General features: G+C 41.0%; 1 protein-coding gene across 1 annotated transcript in view; it reads left to right on the forward strand.

Moving 5' to 3' along the window:
• Nucleotides 1–10,610: 10,610 nt before the first annotated feature.
• The window catches only part of CAND1 (cullin associated and neddylation dissociated 1), a 40,085-nt gene continuing 30,694 nt past the window's right edge, over nucleotides 10,611–20,001 (forward strand). Inside the window, exon 1 of the mRNA XM_055328529.1 lies at nucleotides 10,611–10,907. Coding sequence (XP_055184504.1) covers nucleotides 10,840–10,907 — 68 coding nt within the window. The 5' untranslated portion in view covers nucleotides 10,611–10,839. The remainder of the gene's footprint in view (nucleotides 10,908–20,001) is intronic.

A 20,001-nucleotide genomic window follows, 5' to 3' on the forward strand; every position in this document is an offset into this window, starting at 1 on the left:
AACAATATTTCAAGATACTAAAAAAATAAAAGTCATCTCAATCTATCAAAAAGCTGTAGATGATTACTAAATGACTGTTGATAATCTTCAGGAATTTGGGGGGAACTGAAAGGTGCTTAAAATATAGAGTTAGAAAAATAAAGCCTCAAATTAAAAAGAAAAAAAAAAAAGATGCTGCAAGCTATCAGGTTGAGAGCTTGCTATGACTTCCAGTGAGACTCTAGGATGAATTATTGAGTCTTTATGAACTGAGAAAGGAAACCTGTGCTCAGGAAGAGAACAGGCTTAACAAGAAAAATCAGGCCCAGATAAACCTCATGTCATTTTTACACAGGATCACAATATACATCTTGATTTTAGAGAGTCCTTTGACAGGCTCACTTACAGTATCCTTTGAAGTAAATGATTTAGAAGGGACGATGTTTGCAGATCAAGAAGTATTACCGGTGCAGGTTCATAATTGGAGCACTTGATCAATGATATTCCCTAAGTGCTGTTGATGAATTGATGCCAAGTTATGGCGAATTCTCCAGGAGTATGTAAATGTCTTATTCTCTGATTTTTACAAACGATTTGGTTAAGGATCTGACTGACACGATGCTTAAAATTTGCAGGAACTCGATAGCAGCAAGAGGTAGTTAGCATGTTTTATGGTAAAATCGAGGCCCAAAAGTATCTTCAGAAACTGAAGCAAAATTCTACAATCAGATCTCATGCCTAACAAAGCAAAACGTGAACAGCAAAACCAAACCCAAATCAGCAAAACGAAGTTGTGGTTCTCAATGCCAGTTGCATGTTAGAATTATGTGGGGTGATTTTTATTGGATTGGTCTGAGAATGGCCTGAAGCATCAGTATTTTTTAGGAGCATTCCAGTTGATTCTAAGTCAAGTCAGACAAGAATAGTGATTCTGTGCAAGTAGAGGAGGAAGGTATGTGGAATAGCCAAAGCCCAGTGTGTGTGTATTTACAGAAGTGTTTAGAGGCTTTGTGGACTGCAAGATCAGTGAAGCAACAGTGAAATGTGGCAGTTGAGAAAGCGAAATGATCTTAAGTTGTAAATATTGAACAGAGAATTAGAAAATGGTAAAAGTACCCCCCTTTGGCAGGTATTTACTCTTGTATCCGGCACAGTACAAAGGATTCTTAGTGGATTGTATAGTTTAGTCCCTACATTAACCCTGTGAGGTCGATATTACTACCCCCAGTTTGTAGTGGAGAACACGGAAGCTCACTGAGGCTAAGTGACTTGCCTAAATCATCCAGCTAATATCTATCTAGTGTGGCGAGGGTTACTGAACGCCTAGACAGTAATGAACTGAAGAAGGCCTGGAGAGACCAATTGTATTGGGAGCTCATTAGAAAGGAAAGATCTGGAGCGCCAGGGAGGCTCAGTAGGTTGAGCACCTGCCTTGGGCTCACATCATGATCCTAGGGTCCTGAGATCAAAGCCCAGCATCTGGCTCCTGCTTACCAAGGAGTCAACTTCTCCCTCTCCCTCTGCCCCTGTCCCCTCATGATCTCTCTCTCTCTCTTCCTCTCAAATAAATTAATTAATCTTAAAAAATATATGGTGATAGGGAAAAGGGTTAAAGTTTTGGTGAAAACTAATTTTGTTTTTAAATAATAATAGGTAATATTTATAAAGTACCTGTAACAGGCATTTTATATTCATCTCATTTAAGCCTCATATGACCCTAGGTACTGGTAGTGTTCTCATTTTAGAGAAGTTGCCCAAGATCACAGAAAAAGTGGTTATAGCCAGAGTTTGAACTCAGGCCTCTGTGAGTTAGAGCTTGTACTCTGAATCACCCGGCTATACGATATGGCAAATTGGGTTTAAGGTGGCTGTGCAGTTATCTCAGCAGAGATGTGTCAGAAGAGTTGGCCATATGGGACTAGAGCACAGGCAAAATGATTGGATTTATGTTTAAATAGTTAATAATTTATAAATATATATGCTGTTATTTCAAATGAGGCATTAGCACATCAACATTATTAAGTGTCATAAATACAGTATCACTAGTTTCTAAAAATTCTTATCAAGGCTGTATATATGTATATGGTCAATATGTATTTTTTAAAAAAAGATTTTATTTATTTATTCATGAGAGACACAGAGAGAGAAGCAGAGACTCAGGCAGAGGGAGGCGCAGGCTCCCTGCAAGGAGTCCGACGCGGGACTGGATCCCGGGACCCCAGGATCACACCCCGGGGCCGAAGGCTGGTGCCAAATCACTGAGGCACCCAGGCTGCCCCTGTACTCTTTTTTTATATATACCCTTTGTAGCAAATATCTCTTGCTCTCCAGTGGTGATCGTACTGGGTTATTCTTCCTACGTCTTAGGTCAAAGGCTTTCTTTGGGGGAAAAAATCCATGAGAGAAACTGAAGTTATTCTGATGCTTGTATTTTTAAAAAGTGGTCTATTTTTAGGTAGCTTGGCTTCTATTTTTATCATTATTTTGGCATCTTTATTGAGGTATAATGGACATACCATAGCACACATTTAAAGTGTACATGTTAATGAATTTTGACGTATGTATACACCTGTGAAGTCATGACTACAATTAAAATAACAAATATTTCTATCAATTCCAAAACTGTCCTGGAGCCTTATCTGTGTCTGCCACCCTCATCCCTTGGCAACCAGTGACCTACCTGCTTTGTGACTTTACAGATTAGTTTGCAGTTTCTAAAATCATATATAAGTAGACTCAGATTCTGTCCTTTTTTTCTCTTCTTTCACTCACAATGGTGCTTCTGAGGTTCATCCACGCTGCTGTGTTTACCAATGGTTCATTCCACTGGTGTGTTTACCAATGGTTCATGCTAAGAAGGATTTCATTGTATATAGATGTTACAAGTTGTTTATCTGTTGTTTATCTGTTGACCTGTTGGCAGACGTTTGGGTTGTTTCCTGTTTGGCACTACTAGGAATAAATCGGATATGAACATTTATGTTCTTTCTCTTTTGAGTAGGTACCTAGGAATGGAGTGGCTGGATATATGGGAGATGTATGTTTAACTTTTTGAGAGACTGCCAAATTGATTTCCAACAGCAGTGTATGAGTGTTCCCGTTGTGCTCTAACCTTACCAACACTTCGTATCATCAACCTCTCTGATTTTAATATTCCAAAAACTATGTAGTAGTGTCTCTTTGTAGCTTTAATCTGTCCTTCTTTGATGTTAATGATATTGAGCACATTTTCTTTTTTTTTTTTGAATTTTTATTTATTTATGATAGTCACAGAGAGAGAGAGAGAGAGAGAGAGAGAGAGAGAGAGGCAGAGACACAGGCAGAGGGAGAAGCAGGCTCCATGCACCGGGAGCCCGACGTGGGATTCGATCCCGGGTCTCCAGGATCGCGCTCTGGGCCAAAGGCAGGCGCCAAACCGCTGCGCCACCCAGGGATCCCTTGAGCACATTTTCATGTGTTTATTTGTCATCCTGTAGCTTCTTCTGTGAAGAGTCTGGTCAAATCTTTGTCCATTTTTTAAATAGGAATTTCTGTCTTCTTATTGAACTATATGAGCTCTAAATACAAGTCCTTTGTTAAAGATTTCTCCTGCAAGTTATTTTCTCCCATTTTAAGCCTTTGTTATACATATTAAAGTAATCGTTTGGCCCAATCAATAAATATTTTCCTTTTAACTAATTCTATATTGTGACGCATCTTAAGTGTTTATAACTATATCCATTATAACAAAACTCTCACACTTATTAGGAAAGGATATGAATTTTTTACAGCATTTTCCATGAAATGTAAAGAGAACTTGAGTTTTTTTTTTACTTAGATCATACAGAAAAGCTTGTATTTTTCAAAATTATATAAATACAATAAAAATAGGTATTTAATATAATTAGCAGTTGTTTTTCTAGAAGCTGATATTTGTACCACTTCACCTATTAATATAAATAATAATGATGGACTCATTTCATTGTGTAAATATCCACTACTGAAAAAAATCCCAGGACTATTTCATCCAATTTATTTTTATTAAAATTATTATTTTTTTCCAGCTTCATTTTACTGTACTTTCTTTTTCTATCTCTGAACCTGTGGGCTCATGAGTCCCCTTTAATTACTCTTTTACACCTTTTCTCAAAAGAAAACTTGCATCTGGTGGTAAGCAGAATACCTTTTTTTAAGCAATGGGATAAGACCCCATCAGCAGGACATCTATATTTAAAGCAAAATTCAGCATTTGCTTAATTTTAGCATTTTCTTCTGCATTCTTCTGTAAAAACTGATAACCAGTTTTACATTTATATAATTATATTTTTAGTTGTTTGAAAATCCTGGACAGTCCTCTTAAAATTTTATATCAGAAGATGTTATGATAGTAAAATGCCACACAATGGTTAATATTACCATAAAATATTACCATAACCAAAAGTTAAGAATGAAATGGTAGATGTACCAAAGGAAGAACCTTCATGATATAAATAATCTTTGCAATTTTCTCTAATATGCTACAAATGTATTTCTAACTCTAAAAGAATAATCCCTTCATAGAATAACAATTAACTTTGATTTAGAGTGCCACTTAAAATTAACCAAGAGCTTCTAGCAGTTGTTTAGAAGAGAGTAGATCATAGGAAAAACTGGAGCTGCTGAGTTGTTTCCAAACAATTGGAAATAAATCTTCTTAAAATCAATCTTATACAGCATTTACTTGTTTTTGCATCTAAGATGAATTCATTATTAACAAATGATCTGTAACAGGCCCATTTTGTGTTTATTTGTGTGCAAATCTGTCTGTGCTGAAACACAAATCACCACTGCCCTTTTCTTCCACTATTAACATATCAGCTTTGACATTTGACAAGGAATTATATTTCAGAAGCTAGTAACTGGTTGAATAAATATAGCTTGATTTTCTTTATTTCCTTTAACTCAGTTTACAGCAAATCTATGAATTAAACACAATCCATGTTTACTTGGCAGAAGGCTGTTTTAAAATGAATGTCAAATAAACTTATTTTTTGCCAAGACTCTTGCTCTTCATAACTCATTCAGCATTCAATTCAGGAAAAAAAAATCACCAATGGAGCAATGATTTCCAATGTTTTATGGTACTCTCATTTCTTGAGATGGTAATAGGTAGGACTTTAAAAAAACTCCATGCTCAAATGTGTCAAGTACCTGTATATACTTGTGTTAGTTATCTTGGGCTGCCATAACAAAATGCCATAGACTGGGGTGGCTTAAAACAACAGTTATTCCCACAATTCTGAAGGCTGCAAGTCCCAGAGTAGGGTGCCAGCATGATTGGGTACTGGTGAGAACTCTCGTCCTGGCTTGTAGATGGCTGCCTTCTTTTGGTGTCCTCACATGGGTCAGAGAGAAATGTGGAAATTAGCAGATGGCTCAAAATGCTGGGCGCTGGGTCTTTCCTCCCCTTCCCATTCCAACAAAGTAACAAACAAAACCAGACAAACAAATAAAAGATCCCTACCACCCAGAAAAAATGAAAATCCCTACAGGAAGGGAAAGGTTGTGGAGAGTTTTGAGGTCTGCCCAAGATGTTATTAAGGGTGAGGGAAAATATTTGATAGAGTGTGTTTGAAAGCAGTGATGAAAAAACGAAACAATAGAAAAAAAAAATTCATTCCTGGGTTGGCCATCTACTTATTTGTGCCCCCTTGAGGAGAGAAGAGAAACGAAGAGAAATGGCAATACAGAGAGAGGCATTGCACGCAGCAGCCTGCACTCCCTTCATGTGGGTGGCAAGGATGCATGAGCTTCTAGCAGGTGAAGTAAGCATCTCTCCCTCTAAAGTAAGTTAGGTGTGAGCCTTCTTGAGGGACCCCATGTATGAATGCCATTTGCTACCTGGAGGGTTAGGGAATGCTCAGGCATGCTAGGTCCTGGAGGTGTGCAGAAGGTAGGCCTCTGAAAGACACCTTAAAAAGTTACAACCTTGACCCTCACAAAAGCGTCAGTATTTGGGTGTCTACCAGATGGCATCAATAGTCAAGAGAGGTAGAACTATAAGCAATTTACCTCTTTCTCCTTATCCTCTCTTTTGCCATTCTCTTTAACTATATGGGGTATAGAAGCAGAAGGTAGTGTCAGGATGGACATTGGACTAAACCAGATTGGACTGTTATGACTTTAAAGGGATCTGCCCAATATGTCATTAAGAGTCATGTAAAAGAACTGACAACGGTGTGTTTGAAAAACATAACAACAGAGGCACCTGGGTGGTGCAGCAGGTTGAGCATCTGACTCTTGGTTTCAGTTTGGGGTAGTGATCTCAGTGTCGTGAGTTTGAGCCCTGTGATTGAGCTCTGTGTGTTGGGCTCTGTCCTGAGTTGAAGTCTGGTTAAGAGTCTTTCATCCTCTCCCTCTGCCCCTCCCTGCTGTGCACTCTCTCTCTCTCTCTAAAATAAATAAATTAAAAAAATAAATAAATAAATAAAATAAATAAATTATAAAAAAAATTAAAAAAAATAAAAATAAAAAATAAAAAAAATAAAAAATAAATAAATAAAATAAATAAATTAAAAAAAAGAAAAACAACAAAGTAACATGCCACTACTTAAACAACTTCATATTCTTTAATCAATTATATGTTTCTGTTGCCTTCTCTGTATTGATATTTAACTTTTAATACTTAATTCACCTCAGTATTACCATATTTACATTTTAAAGACAATTTTAGGGTCTATACTTTAGGCAAAATACAAAAAAAATACATGAAATTTAAGATTTGGTCAATGTGAATGTCTCCCCAAATTAAGGAAAAGTGTCTTGCTCATCTTTGCATCTTCAGTAACTATACACTTCCTGGAATAGTGCAGTCACTCAATAAATGTTTGTGAATTAAGCTAAGCTACTGAGTGATATTTGAAGAAACTTCCAAGAGCTGAAAGACTCCATTTTTCTTCTTTTCTTGTCTGTTTTTCATTATGACCATTGACTAAGAAAGAAAACTCTTGGAGGACAGCCATATGTAGGCTTATTTCCTTTTGCACTTAAAATTAATTTAGCATTTACAGATCCTTATTTTTTAAAAAGATTATTTATTTATTTGAGAGACAGACACAGTGAGAGAGAGCATGTATGGGGAGGAGAGGGAGGAGCAGATTCCCCGCTGAGCTGGGAGCTAGACACAGGGCTGGATTCCAGGACCCTGGGGTCGTGACCTGAGCTGAAGGCAGCCGCTTAGCTTAACTGACTGAGCCACCCAGCGCCTCATCATTTATAGATCCTTAAAGGAATGCATTTCCCCCACTGTTTAGTAACAAGCTATATTCAGTGATACACAGATCAAATCTCTAAGAGAACAAGAATACAAAATAAAATTAAATACTTTTGCTATTACAAACTTGGCATGGGCTAAGTACTTAAAAGAAGCAGAAGTGGTTTAAAGTTAGTATATGCTCTTAAGGAATTTACACTCTAGTTGGAGGAATATGAACATGATTGTTGGTTCAAGATCCTAGAAAGAGACAGGGGAGGTGAATAGCATTGCAGGTGGGGACAAGCATTTTAGTACAGAGGTTTGGAGTGTAGGCTCTGAAAGCACATTGCCTGGGTTTTCATCCTGACTGAACCTTTAGCAAGTTACTGAAGCTCTCTGTGCCTCTCAGACTTAAAATGTGGATTAAATGAATGTAGCACCTGACCTAGAAGTAAGGGCTTATTATTATAATAATGATTATACGAAATCTTGGAGTTGGGCCTTTGAGGGACTCAAAAAAAAAAAATCAATGGAAGAAATTCTTATGTTAGAATAGTGGGAGAAAGGTCAGAAAAAAAGGGTTAGGGACAGATGAAGGGGGCCACGGATTGCCAAAACATTTGGATCTCATTCAGTAGTAGAGAACCACTGAACTTTTTTTTTTTTTTTACCTTTTTTTCTTCCTCCATTGAACTTTTTTTTGTTTGTTTTTTAAATATTTTATTTATTTATTCATGAGAGACCAGAGAGAGAGAGAGGCAGAGGCAGAGACACAGGCAGAGGCAGAAGCAGGCTCCATGCAAGGAGCCCGATGTGGGACTCGATCCTGGGTCTCCAGGTCTCCAGGATTACACGGAAGGTGGCACCAAACCGCTGAGCCACCGGGGCTGCCCTCCACTAAACTTTTTAAGTTGCTGAGTAGCACTATGAAAACAATGCTTTAAGAAACCCTCAACTGGCTATGCAGAATGGTTTGGGATAGAGACAAGGAAAAGACCAAAAGAATATATTACTATTAGCAGCTGACTTTTATTAGATGCTTTCCAGTGACCTTTGTAACTGCCAGAAATGTTATTATTTATAAAACCTACTATGTTTCAGGTAATATGCTGAACACTCTATAAGGGATATCTGTTACAGACTGAACTGTGTCTCCCCCAGTGTTCAGATGTTGAAGTCCTAAGCTCCAATATTACAATATTTGAAGATAGGGCCTCTAAAGAGATATATGAGGTGAAATAAAGTTACAAGGTTACAAGGATGGGGCCCTAATTCAATAGGACTTGTGTCCTTTGAAGAAGAGAAAGAGATACTAGGGGTGTGGGCGTACACAGGAGAGACTACACGAAGACACGAGCAGAAGGCCACCATCTGCAAGCTAAGGCCTCAGCATAAGCTAACCTTGCTATTGCATGGGTCTCGAATTTCCAGCCTCCAGAGCTAGGAGAAATCAAATTCTTGTTGTTTGAGCCACCCAATCCACGGTATTCAGTTATAGCAACAGTAGCAGACTCAGACAATAGCTCATTTGACTCTTCAAACAGTCAGATAGGGTAACATTGTATTCTGATGATCCTAGTGTGATCCATAAAGAAACCCAGGCCCAGAGGCCTTGAGGTGAATTGCCTAAGACAGCTAATAAGTGGCAGTACACAGGATTTATATTCAAGCTGTCTGACTACACATATTATAGTTCAGTTGGAAACTGATAAATGAGAGGATTTACACACAAATGGAAAAAACAAGCCCTGGCGTCTGACTGGATTCAGGCTAAAAATAAAAAAAAAAAAATAAAAAAAAAAGGGAGGGGTGTTATCAACCAGATGACTTAGATTTTAGGCCTTGGGGTCCACTCAAGATAAATGACCAGCTTGCTTGTGTGTGACATGCATGTGCATAGTTTACATTAAATATCGTGGAGAGGTTGCTCAGAGCAGAAGGGCGTTCATTGTGGCTAAAGCGCCCTGGGAACCTACGGCTGACAATTTCAAACTTCTGACCTCCAAAATCAACACACAATATGAATTACATCATGAAGTCAGGGAAAGCGGTGTGGTTCTACTGGGGAGAAACAGTATTAAAGTAAAAGGATGCACTGGGGCAAAAAAAAAAAAAAAAAAAAAAAAAAAAAAGAATTAGGAGTCATGAGGTCAGGTCACATTTCATCTGTTTTAACTGTAATTGATTACAACGGTGCCTGGCTTTTAGAAGACACTCAATATTAACATGTGGGAACTACAGGAAAGAACAGCAGAGAAAGGTCATATTTGATATTTGGAAGAAGGGAAGCTATTTAGGTGTTTTGTTTATCGAACAGGAGCAGTAACGGATTGAGACAGAATTTCCCTTCTCGCTTGACTGGGCTGTCTCTGTCTTCCTTTAGCCAGCTCCAATTCCAATGAAAGCAGATAAAGCCTGCAACCAATGACTGGACTTCCCACCGCTGTGTGTGTGCGTCTCTGGGAACAATGCAATACAGCTGCGGGAGCCTCAAGGCCACGAGAGCTGGCTACAGAGGGTGGGCCTTCGGCGGCTCCGAATGCACCGAGTAGGCCTGCCTACCACCGCCGGCCCTCGGCGAGCTCAGGGATGCGCGCGGGGAGGAGCGTGCCCAGCAGAGCCCCAGCTGCTTGCACCCCCGCCCCCAAGGAGCAGCGCTAGCAAGCCTCTCGGCTGCACACCTGCCAAGAACGCTCCCTGAGCCGCACTGCGCCTGCCCAGACCGCGGCAGCCTAGCGCTGCAGACATCCCGCAACAGCCAAACGCGCCTCTAAAAAGGAAAATCCCGAATACGCGGCGGAAACCAACCGCGCGGGCCGCTGAAGCTTTTAACCCGCCGCTACCGACTCTTTAGACTACAAATCCCAGCATCCACTCCTCTCCCGGGAGCCAATGGGGAAGCTACAAGTTCCTTCAGCCAATCCCATCCCGACCCACCCCGACGGAATTCTGGGATTTGTGGTTTTCACGTGGCAGCATTATTTTCACGGCGGTGGAGGCAAAGTAGGCCACGCGTCCGGTTCGAATGGAAGCCGCTTGTAATGATTCTTATGTTGGTGCCTTCAGTAGCATTACTCCCTCGCTTTATGCTAATTAGAAATCGTTACAGTTCTACGGATACAAAAATAAAAAAACAGTCAAGTTATTCTCAGATTACAGCACGTTTGTCCCCCCCGTGGGGCGCCCCCCCCCCGCGTCGCGTAACCGCCGCTGTCAAGTCTCGCGAGAACAGCCGCTTTGGGTCGTTGTCATGCCTCCTGGGGGGCGGGTCACGCGGAGACGGACGGGGCCGTCAGCCAACGGGGTCGCGTTTCGACGGGCGCCGCCGCAGCGTGCGCGGGGAGACCTCCGTGAACCCTGACCCCGCTGTCCGCCGCGCCCGCGTCCGCCGCCCCCGCCCCCGCCCCGGAGCGAGGTGGGCGGGCTCTGGCCGCCTGCCCGGGGGAGCGAGCGCGGAGAGCGCGGGAGCGAGGCCGGCCGAGCGGAGGCGTCGGCTCCCCGCGGCCCATGAGCGCGCCCCGCCGCCGTCGTTAGGCCCAGGGACAGGCGCCGCGCCCCTGCGAGCGGGAGCCGCCGCGAGCGACACGACGAGCCCGGCCTCCGCGGCGGCACCGGCAGCGCCAGCGGGCGGGACCCAGGCCGCCAACATGGCGAGCGCCTCCTACCACATCTCCAATCTGCTGGAGAAAATGACATCCAGCGACAAGGACTTCAGGTGAGGCCGCGGCCCGGCGGTGCGGCCTGGGGCCCCCGCGGCCGCCGCCCCGGGCCCCACCCCTCGGCCCCCGCCCCGCGCCCCGCGCCCCGCGTCCCGCGCCCCGCAGGCCGCCCTCTCCCGCCCTCCCCCTCCCCCGCTCGCCGCCCCGGGCCGTTGCCCGCCGCGCCCGCCAGGCCGCCCCTGCGTCCCCGGGCCTCCCCGCCCCCAGCCCCGGCACGGGGCCGGCTCGCCCCCGGGTGTAGGGACGGGGCGTGGGGGGGGGCGCGGGGAGGCCCGGAGGCCCGGAGGCTGGGCAGGCCGGGCGGCGGGGAGGAGGGGAGGCCTGGAGGCCCGGAGACCCGGAGGCCGGGGGGAGGGGATGCCGGGAGGAAGGGAGGCCCGGAGACCCGGAGACCTGGAGGAGGCGAGGCCCGGAGGCCCGGGGGAGGGGAGGCCCTGGAGGCGGGGCGGCTCGGAGACCTGGAGACCCGAGGAGGGGAGGCCCGGAGGAGGGGAGGCCGGGTCCCCGGGGCAGCCCGCCGCAGGCCCTAGGCCGCCCTGCCCGCGGGGGCTCAGCCTGCCGCCCGCCCCGGGCCCCCGCTGCCGCCTCTGCCGCCTCTGCCCGCAGACGGGAGTGGGCCTAGGTGCGTTCAGCTCCAATGATTTGCTTTTTTTTTTTTTTTCCTTCTTTCTCTCGTTTTTTCTTTTCTTTTTTTTCTTTTTTCTCCCCTTAGCTTTAGCTTTCTGCAGATTGGGTCCCTGTGAACTTTTTGCTTGGCCGGTTCTCCTCGTGGAGGTGCGAAGGAGGGAGGGAGTGGGAGCGGGGGGCGCAGCCAGGGTGAGGAAACCGGACTCGCAGGGCTTTCCCGCCAGCATCTCGAGTCTTTTTTTTTTTTTTTTAACCTTGTCAGGTGAAAACTAAGCGGGCTCTCGGGGTTTCAGTCTCATTGTCTTATATGCAAAATTACTGCCAGCAGGGTGAATTCGGGAACCTTAACCCCGAAAAGTAAAGCGAGCAAATGCATCTTTGCTGATGGACGTTCTTAAAAAAATGAAGGTGGTGGATTAGGAGGCTTTGGCGGAGCTCGTGCCCCGGGTCGCTGTGCTGTGCGTCCCGGACCTCGGGAACACGCACGTCGGAGAATGGTGGTTTCCACGGCTTGTCCTGGTTCCGCCCCCACCGCCCTTCCTTTTGCACTAGTGTGGTGGTTACATTCTTTCCTTCCCACCTCCTGTCCTGTCACAGAATAAATACGCTCCCGATCTAAAAAAAACAACACCAACAAAACTATTTCTTTGGTGCTTGTATTTTGTGAGCATTTTTAAGGAAAGTACAGATACCGTCGATTGAAATTGTGACTGGGAGCTACCTTATTTTGTTTTGTGTATGTGTGAACGGTAACCCTTTACCACCTGGAAACCTGTCCAGACCTCATCTACCGGGAAGAGATGTTCCCATCTGTGAAAGGAGAAGCGGGAAAAACTGTAGTGATCGTGTCCCTAGATTAAGTTGGTGTCCTGGTGTAGTCACGTGGCCAGGGAAATACAGTTTTGGTTCTGTGACTTCAAAGCCAGAATGATTTTTAAATTTTTGCTACCTAGGGAGTTGTTAAGTGTCGCATTTTGAGACTTTGAGAATCCAGTTTGTCAATACCAAAGATTTTAGCGTTGGGACTTTTTGGAAGAGACTTGATTTGTTGTTTTTTTTTTTTGTTTTGTTTTTTTGTTTTTGGTATTTTAGATTTGTGTAGATCAAAATCTAGATTATTGGAGGAAATAAAAGTTTTGCTTTTGTTTTTTTCTTTGTGTGTGTGTGTGTGTGTGTGTGTGTGTGTGTGTTTCTTAGGGATTAGAATGCTGTTTACTTCCCTATGAAGTTTCGCTTGTTCCCAGGGCAAGACACTGAAATTTAAATACACATTTGAGTGGGATATATATGTACATACATGTTTTCAGCTTTAAAGTGTGTGGTGTGATTTTTTTCCCCCCTTCCCTTTTCTGTCATTTTGGCTCATTCTGTGAAAGTACTAAAAAAGTCATGCTGATTGTATTCAACTTCAGATTAAAGACAGCACTTCCTTGTAATAGCATGATTTTGTTCAACTAGGCAGACTTGTGTATGGGTAACATGTTGAAAGTAGTGTTAATATTGTATATGTGATTTTTGACTCCAGCTACTTAAATTTCTTGTAAAGTTAATATATGCATGCTTTTGTGTTTGCTTTTTAAAACAAACTATTTGAAAGAAATAATGCTTTGATATTAAGCTGTAGTCAGCGTTGAACTTGATAAGAATTATCTCCCAGTCTCAGCTAGAGTAAATCAAAAAAACATTGCTTGGAGGATGATTATTCTAGAAGTATAGTATTGATATATTTCTAATAGTTGAAGAAGAAGAAAAGTGTAAAAGATAAGTGTAGAAACAGTGACTTCCAACCATTTGGCATTAAGATATTTTCATCAACTTTGTTTTAAAGACTTGTAATACGCTGAAGCCATCCAGTTAACAGGCAAGCCTTTGGAACTAAAGTACTGTGTGTATATACTAAATTACAGATATTTAAGAGATTAACTCAAATAGTGTGCATTTGAAGTCAAGTATTTTGAGCCTTTTTCTGTATAATATCGGTATAGGCATTTATTTGAATGTATGTGTCTTTTTTAAAAAAATTATGCCGTGTACTTTCTCATTTGAAATTTATTTTGGTGTAAATATCACAGGTTGTTGCTACATGCTTTAAAATACCTACCAGAAAAATCTTGAGGTCAGAGTTAATATTATAGAATATCTAGTGCAAACCACTCTTCTTGTGCTAAGGGAAGAAGAAAACAATAATGTGTCTAACAGGAAAAAAAAACATTATTCCTCTCATGGTAGATTCCAAAGAGCATAGGACCCACTTGTCACAATATATGGGTTCTAGTTTAGTAGGATTCTTTATTGTGAACTAGCTCTGAGGTCTTGGGCAGGTTACTTAATTTGGAATAAATTTTTACTTGGAGAGACTTGTATGTGGGTACTTATAAAAGGTCCCTTATAGGCCTGAAATTTTAGGTCTCCGGATAATGACCTAGTCTGTTCATGTAAAGAAAATAAGGAAATAGGTACAGGCTTCAAAATCATCAGATGTCAGCATTTTTAAAGAATCATTTTGTAGGATTTGATTCATGGGTTCAATTTATTGGTGAGAGGGTACATCTGTTACCCTTTTTCTTTCATGTTTTAGAGTTCTGTACTCTTTGAAGATGGTATATTACGGTTTATTGTCAGTAGGTAGGTAATTCTGTAGATAGAATGAAAAATTTTAAGTGCATGAATCATGTGAATACTGTTTGTTAATATTGAAAATTCAGTGGGTTGAGGTAACTGAAGTTTTGCTTTTATTTTCATATGCTTTACCACCAACTGAATTAAAGTATTGCAAGGAATCAAGAGCTAAAGAAAACTTACCACATTTTCCTTTCTCTACATAGTAGTAGTTTACATTAATGCTTTCTGTCGGCTTTATATACACTTGATCCTGTTTATCCTTATAACTCTAGTAATGTGGATACTAACAATCTCTCTTCCAGTCCAAGAAACTGAGATGTGATGTTAATTAAGTACTTGGCCAAAGTGAGTTAGACATTAGGTCTGGGATTTCCAGACAACCTCCTCGCCCCCCAATCCACCATGAACTCTTAATCTTAACTACCGTGTTATGTTACTTCTCCAGGGTTTTGACTAGGGGACATTAAGAACTTAAATTTTAGTTCTCTCTCAATTAGGCTTATGGTATATTTTGTACTGGAAAACCCTTTTAGTAATTCCTTGAGAGGGACTACAAAATGTTTAAGATACAGTGCTTGCTCTGAGTAATATTTACATGCTTGTTCAATGGTTAAGACACTTCTATGAAGATGAAGAACCCACGGCAATGTGTAGTTGCCAGGCTTAAGTGGCAGAGAATATGAAAGCAAGGAGGTTCATGTTCGTGGAGTCCTCTGAGCTAGGTCTTGAAATTGTAGGTAGGGAAAATGAGTATAAGCCTGAAGGCACACTATACAAGTTGGTGACCTTCACTGCAGCTGGGAGTATGGTTGAGGGGAACCGCTTGAGGGTAGGGACCTCGTTTTACTGAACTACGTCCTCCAACTGAGCCTTGTGGGTTCTCAGGTACTAGTTTTAGTTGGATTTTAATTACAGAGTTCTCTTAAGCATGTAAGGATTTAGGGAAATTGCAGAAACCAGTTTCATTCAGAAGTCAATCAATTTTTTAAAATACCATTTGGTACGATCTTAAAATGATTTACTGCATTGCAGAATTTCCTAGTTTGATAATGGTTTATGCCACCAAATTTAGTGTGTGTGTATGTATGTGTGTGTATTTTGGATATTAGGTCTTTTTTCTTGGAAACTTTAAAATGCCAATAAAAATCTCAGGCCTGGGAATTCTACACTTTCAGAGCTGGAAGGAACCTTAGAGATCCAGTAACAGAGCTGAAACAATAATGTGACCGTAAATACTAGTGAGGTTCTCTGCACTACTTGTGCTTAAGGACAAGTAAGTTTAATCAGAAGAAACAGATTTTTAGAGCTTAAAAAGGTGTTTTCTGGACACTTTAAGTACTTTGCAGATTGACGGCAGTAAGTTACTGGATTTCACTACATGGTTTTTGTTGATAAAGGTGTATTTCTAACACTGATTATCAGCAGTGATTAAGGCTCACCACTGGAAAAATAGATCTCATTGAGGAAACCAGGAAGAAGAAAGAGGACTAAAAAATTAGTTTTATTTACATGGACAGTATTAAGACCTTCCTAAATTCATACCGTATAAGGGAATAAATGAGAAAATGAGATGGTGGTGTGTGTATGAGTTCTTTGAAAAATAATTGGTTCACTGGATGGCGCAGTTGGCCCATATCATTTAGATTTCTGTTAATAACAAGGGTAAAATTGTGCTTGTGTATAAGGGAAGGGTTGTGAGACTGCTCATTGTACAAGGTATCCATTTCTACCATTGTTTCTGCGTATCTCTGCATTGGATTTACTAAAGATGAATAAGTTCTCCCTGCAAGGAACTTTAAGTCCAGTAGAATCAGCCAGGTGTGTAAGTTCTAGTCTACAGACTGTCTTATTCATAACTGTTTGCAGAGCCTGGCACAGTTCTTAATGATGATACCCCTAAAATATTTATTGAATACATGAGATGCCACTGCCTGTAGGTTATATCCACCTGGGACTGCTGTAGAAGCCTGAAAGTTAACATTTTAACTTTGCTCTCTCTCACCTTCAGCCTTTTGTATTCTTACTTTGCCTTTTTATATTACCATGTACCAGATGTTCCAGTTGGAAAACCCTCATGTCACCCTTCTACTTTTTTCTTTCATTTAATTTTCTGCTAAGTATTTCTCAAATTAGTCTTCCTGTCTCAGGCCTCTTTTTAATCCAGTCTCTTGGTAACTTTTCCATTAGAATTTTCTATCACAGCTGATCATTGTCTTCCCCACTAATTCCTATTGATTACAAGATAAACTCTAAACTTCTTAGCTATTGCCCTCCTATGATCACTGAAGTTACTCCCCTCCAAGTTTCTTACAAGCTCTATGTACCACTAATTCAGTGGGTATTTTCTATGCTCATTTATTAGATATAAAACTACTGTTTATCACTTTTTTCTTCTTGAAATTCTCTTAGAGAGGCATCCTTGACACAGGTTGGGTTTATTACCATTATAGTGAGGGAGAACACACACTTTGGGAAGTCTCAGTTAAAGGGTATCAGGACCTATTCATTTGGGTAATTTTGGGAAGAGTCTAAGGAAGTAGAGTTTCACACTGGATTGTTGGAAGGTGGGGCAGTTCCATCATTTGACATCTACAAGGAGGGAAGACTAAAGCAGAGCAAAGGCTATAATTGGTGAAGAAATAGCAGTCAGTGAGTTAGAGAGGAAGATGTTTGGTATTTTGTGTTAAGTGAACTTGTCTGAAATGGATGTTCTTTGGGGTGGTTTATGTCCAGGAAAATGATATGCTTTTGTTCTAAGCATCAGATCAATTTGGAATAATATTCAGATATGGGTATGAATCTTAGATTCCTGGACTTTTACTGTTTTCTTTTTTTCTTTCTCAATCCTCCCTTTTGGCCGAGGACAGATGAAATTGGGCTGTAGGACATCTTTGATTTATGATGTTCACATCTTCATTATTGTTGAGATTTTTGTTGATTAGGCTCAGATGAATGGCCATTCAGTGTAGTCTGTAGTTGAGCCAGGTTTATGAATCCTTTCTCCTGTTGTAAGATCAGTGGTCAAACGATCTGGCCAGACAATGGCGCTAAATAACAGACTCTGGAAGGGATACATACCTGACTGTAATACCCAAGTCCTGTGGTTTTCCTCTTACTTCTTTGTCCATTTTCTAACTCCTCCCTTACCGTCCCCATATCTAATCCACCTCAAAGACTTATTTTAACCTTTTAAATCTCCTATAGTTGGTTCTCATTATTCTCAGTAGGTAGTACTATAAAGTTACCATGAACGTTGAATTAATGATACCAAGCCATTAACTTCTGGAGGAAATATGATGGTAGGTTCCCGTGAGCCTTTTAGTCACAGCATTTTCATAGATGATCAGTTCATAACCTCGTTTTATGTTTATTTCTATTTAAAGGCAACCTTACTTAATGTTGATTCACATTGTGCTCACCGCCAACAGCACCATCATTTTATCCCTAAGAAAAGCTTATCTATTACATGTATGTTTTTCATGTCACAGCTCTCTTGTACTTAGGAACACTGAACAGCACTTGGCTATGCTTGGGTATCATTTTGAACAGAACTATCAACAAAAAGCACAAACATGCAAAAGATGTGGCACTAGATAGAGAAGAGGATACTTTTTACAATATGTGAGGTGAAACAAGGCATTTACTCTGCTAATCATGAGAATTGTCCATTTTTCTTTCTCGGTTGGTTGATGGTCATAACACTAATTCTGGCTACCATCATTTCTCACTTAGACTGCTACAGTAACTCCTAACTGTTCTGTAGTCTGTTTGGCTAGATGAAGTTTGGTTCCCTCTTAACTCTGACCACAGTGTAGCTGGAGTAATGTTTCTGAATGCACATTTGATCATTTCTATATACTCCCCATCCTTGCCCCAGATGCTTTTGAGTAGCTTCCCATTGCTCTTAAAGACTAAAATCCAAAAAAAGACCCCCAAATCCCCTTAATCTCTTGCCTCCCCCTACCACCTAAGAAAAATTCCTGCCCGTGCTTCAGAGTTTAAGAGTTTAGTCCTTCCTGACACACAACCCCTAGTGCAATCTACATCAGGATACTTTGCTATACCATTGAATTTTCTTTGTTCCATATTCCTTTCCATCCCATCTAGGATTTATTTCTGTTCATAATTACATATATAATTGACCCATATATGTAGTTTTTAAAACTAGTGTGACTATTTGATTGTCTTGTAAGCTCCAACAGAGCAGGAGCTCTGTTTGCTTTTGCCGTCTCTTGTTTACACAAGATCAAGCACAGTACCTGATACATAATAGGTTCTCACTGTATAGTCAGTGAGTATATAAGATCTTATTGTCTTAACATCAGCCTACATTTTCATCTTCTTCCTGTTAAGTTTCTATCTGCCTATGTCCCAGCCACACTTAACTCCTTCTTAGCCCTTCACTCGAAAATGTCATACCTCTGGCCCTCAGCATTGCTGCTGCTGCCACCACCCCCACCCCAACACAGACAAAAATAAAAATTAAAAATTCCAAACCAGCTTTCCCCATGCCTCATTTTCCCCATTAACACCCTTGTTAATCAGTGAGATCTAAACTAATTTTCTTTGCTGTGATCAGTGTCAGATGTCCTTGAGTATTTTTAAAAATCTGTAAGATTAAGATTTGTCCCTTTACCTGGCTGCCATATTAGATGAAAAGGTTAGGAAGGGACTTAAGTCTGTTTTATCATGTTAGGTCTTAGCACCATGCCTAAAACATTACATGCTTAAGAGACATTTTACAAATTGGCTTTTAAATCTGCCATGGACAGCTTTTTAGCTGGTTAAACAACTTTCTTATAGGATGATTTGTAGTACAAATTTTTATACCAAATTAACAGAAGGAAGAAATTGTTAGGACTTTATAATTTGGAGGTCACCGTTTAAAAGTAACATAACTTCATACTATCTCAGTTTATTTTTCTGATTTTTTTTTTTTTTTTTTTTTTTTTTTTAATTTTTATTTATTTATGATAGTCACACAGTGAGAGAGAGAGAGAGGCAGAGACACAGGCAGAGGGAGAAGCAGGCTCCAAGCACCGGGAGCCCGACGTGGGATTCGATCCCGGGCCTCCAGGATCGCGCCCTGGGCCAAAGGCAGGCGCCAAACCGCTGCGCCACCCAGGGATCCCTATTTTTCTGATTTTTAAAAATACTACCTATTGCTATTTATACTGGTGCTCATTTCAACTTTATAAAAAATGTTTAAAACTCCAAAAAAAATCTAGTCATAGTTTTCTTAAAATTAAAAACTTGTATTGAATGTTGACATACAATGTTGTATTAGTTGTACGTATACAACAAAGTGATTCGACAATTCTAATTCTATATATTGTATAGTCCTTACCATGCTAAGTATAGTCAGTCACAATACAAAATTATTACAATGTTATTGACTATATTCCCTATGCTTTACTTTTTCATCTCTGCCATTTATTTTGTAACTGGAAGTTTGTGCCTCTTAACCTACTCTTTCATACCCTCTAGGTCCATGCATGTTGTTGAGAATGGCAAGATTTCATTCTTTTTTTTTTTTTATGGCTATTCCATAAAATATTCCCTTGTTCTTTAATCCATTTGCTTCCATATCTTGGCTATTGTAAATAATGCTGCAATGAACATAGGGGAGCATATATCTTTTTGAAATAGTGGGCTTATTACTGGATTATATGCTATTTGTATTTTTACTTTTTTGAGGAACCTCCAAAACCATTTTCCATAGTGGCTGCACCATTTCACATCCTACTACCGGAAACGAGGGTTCCCTTTTCTCCACATCCTTGCCAGTGCTTATTATTTCTTGTAGTTTTGAGACTAGCCAATCTGTTGTGAGGTGGTATC

Source organism: Nyctereutes procyonoides, unplaced genomic scaffold (assembly GCF_905146905.1).
Source record: "Nyctereutes procyonoides isolate TBG_1078 unplaced genomic scaffold, NYPRO_anot_genome, whole genome shotgun sequence".
Taxonomy (NCBI): domain Eukaryota; kingdom Metazoa; phylum Chordata; class Mammalia; order Carnivora; family Canidae; genus Nyctereutes; species Nyctereutes procyonoides.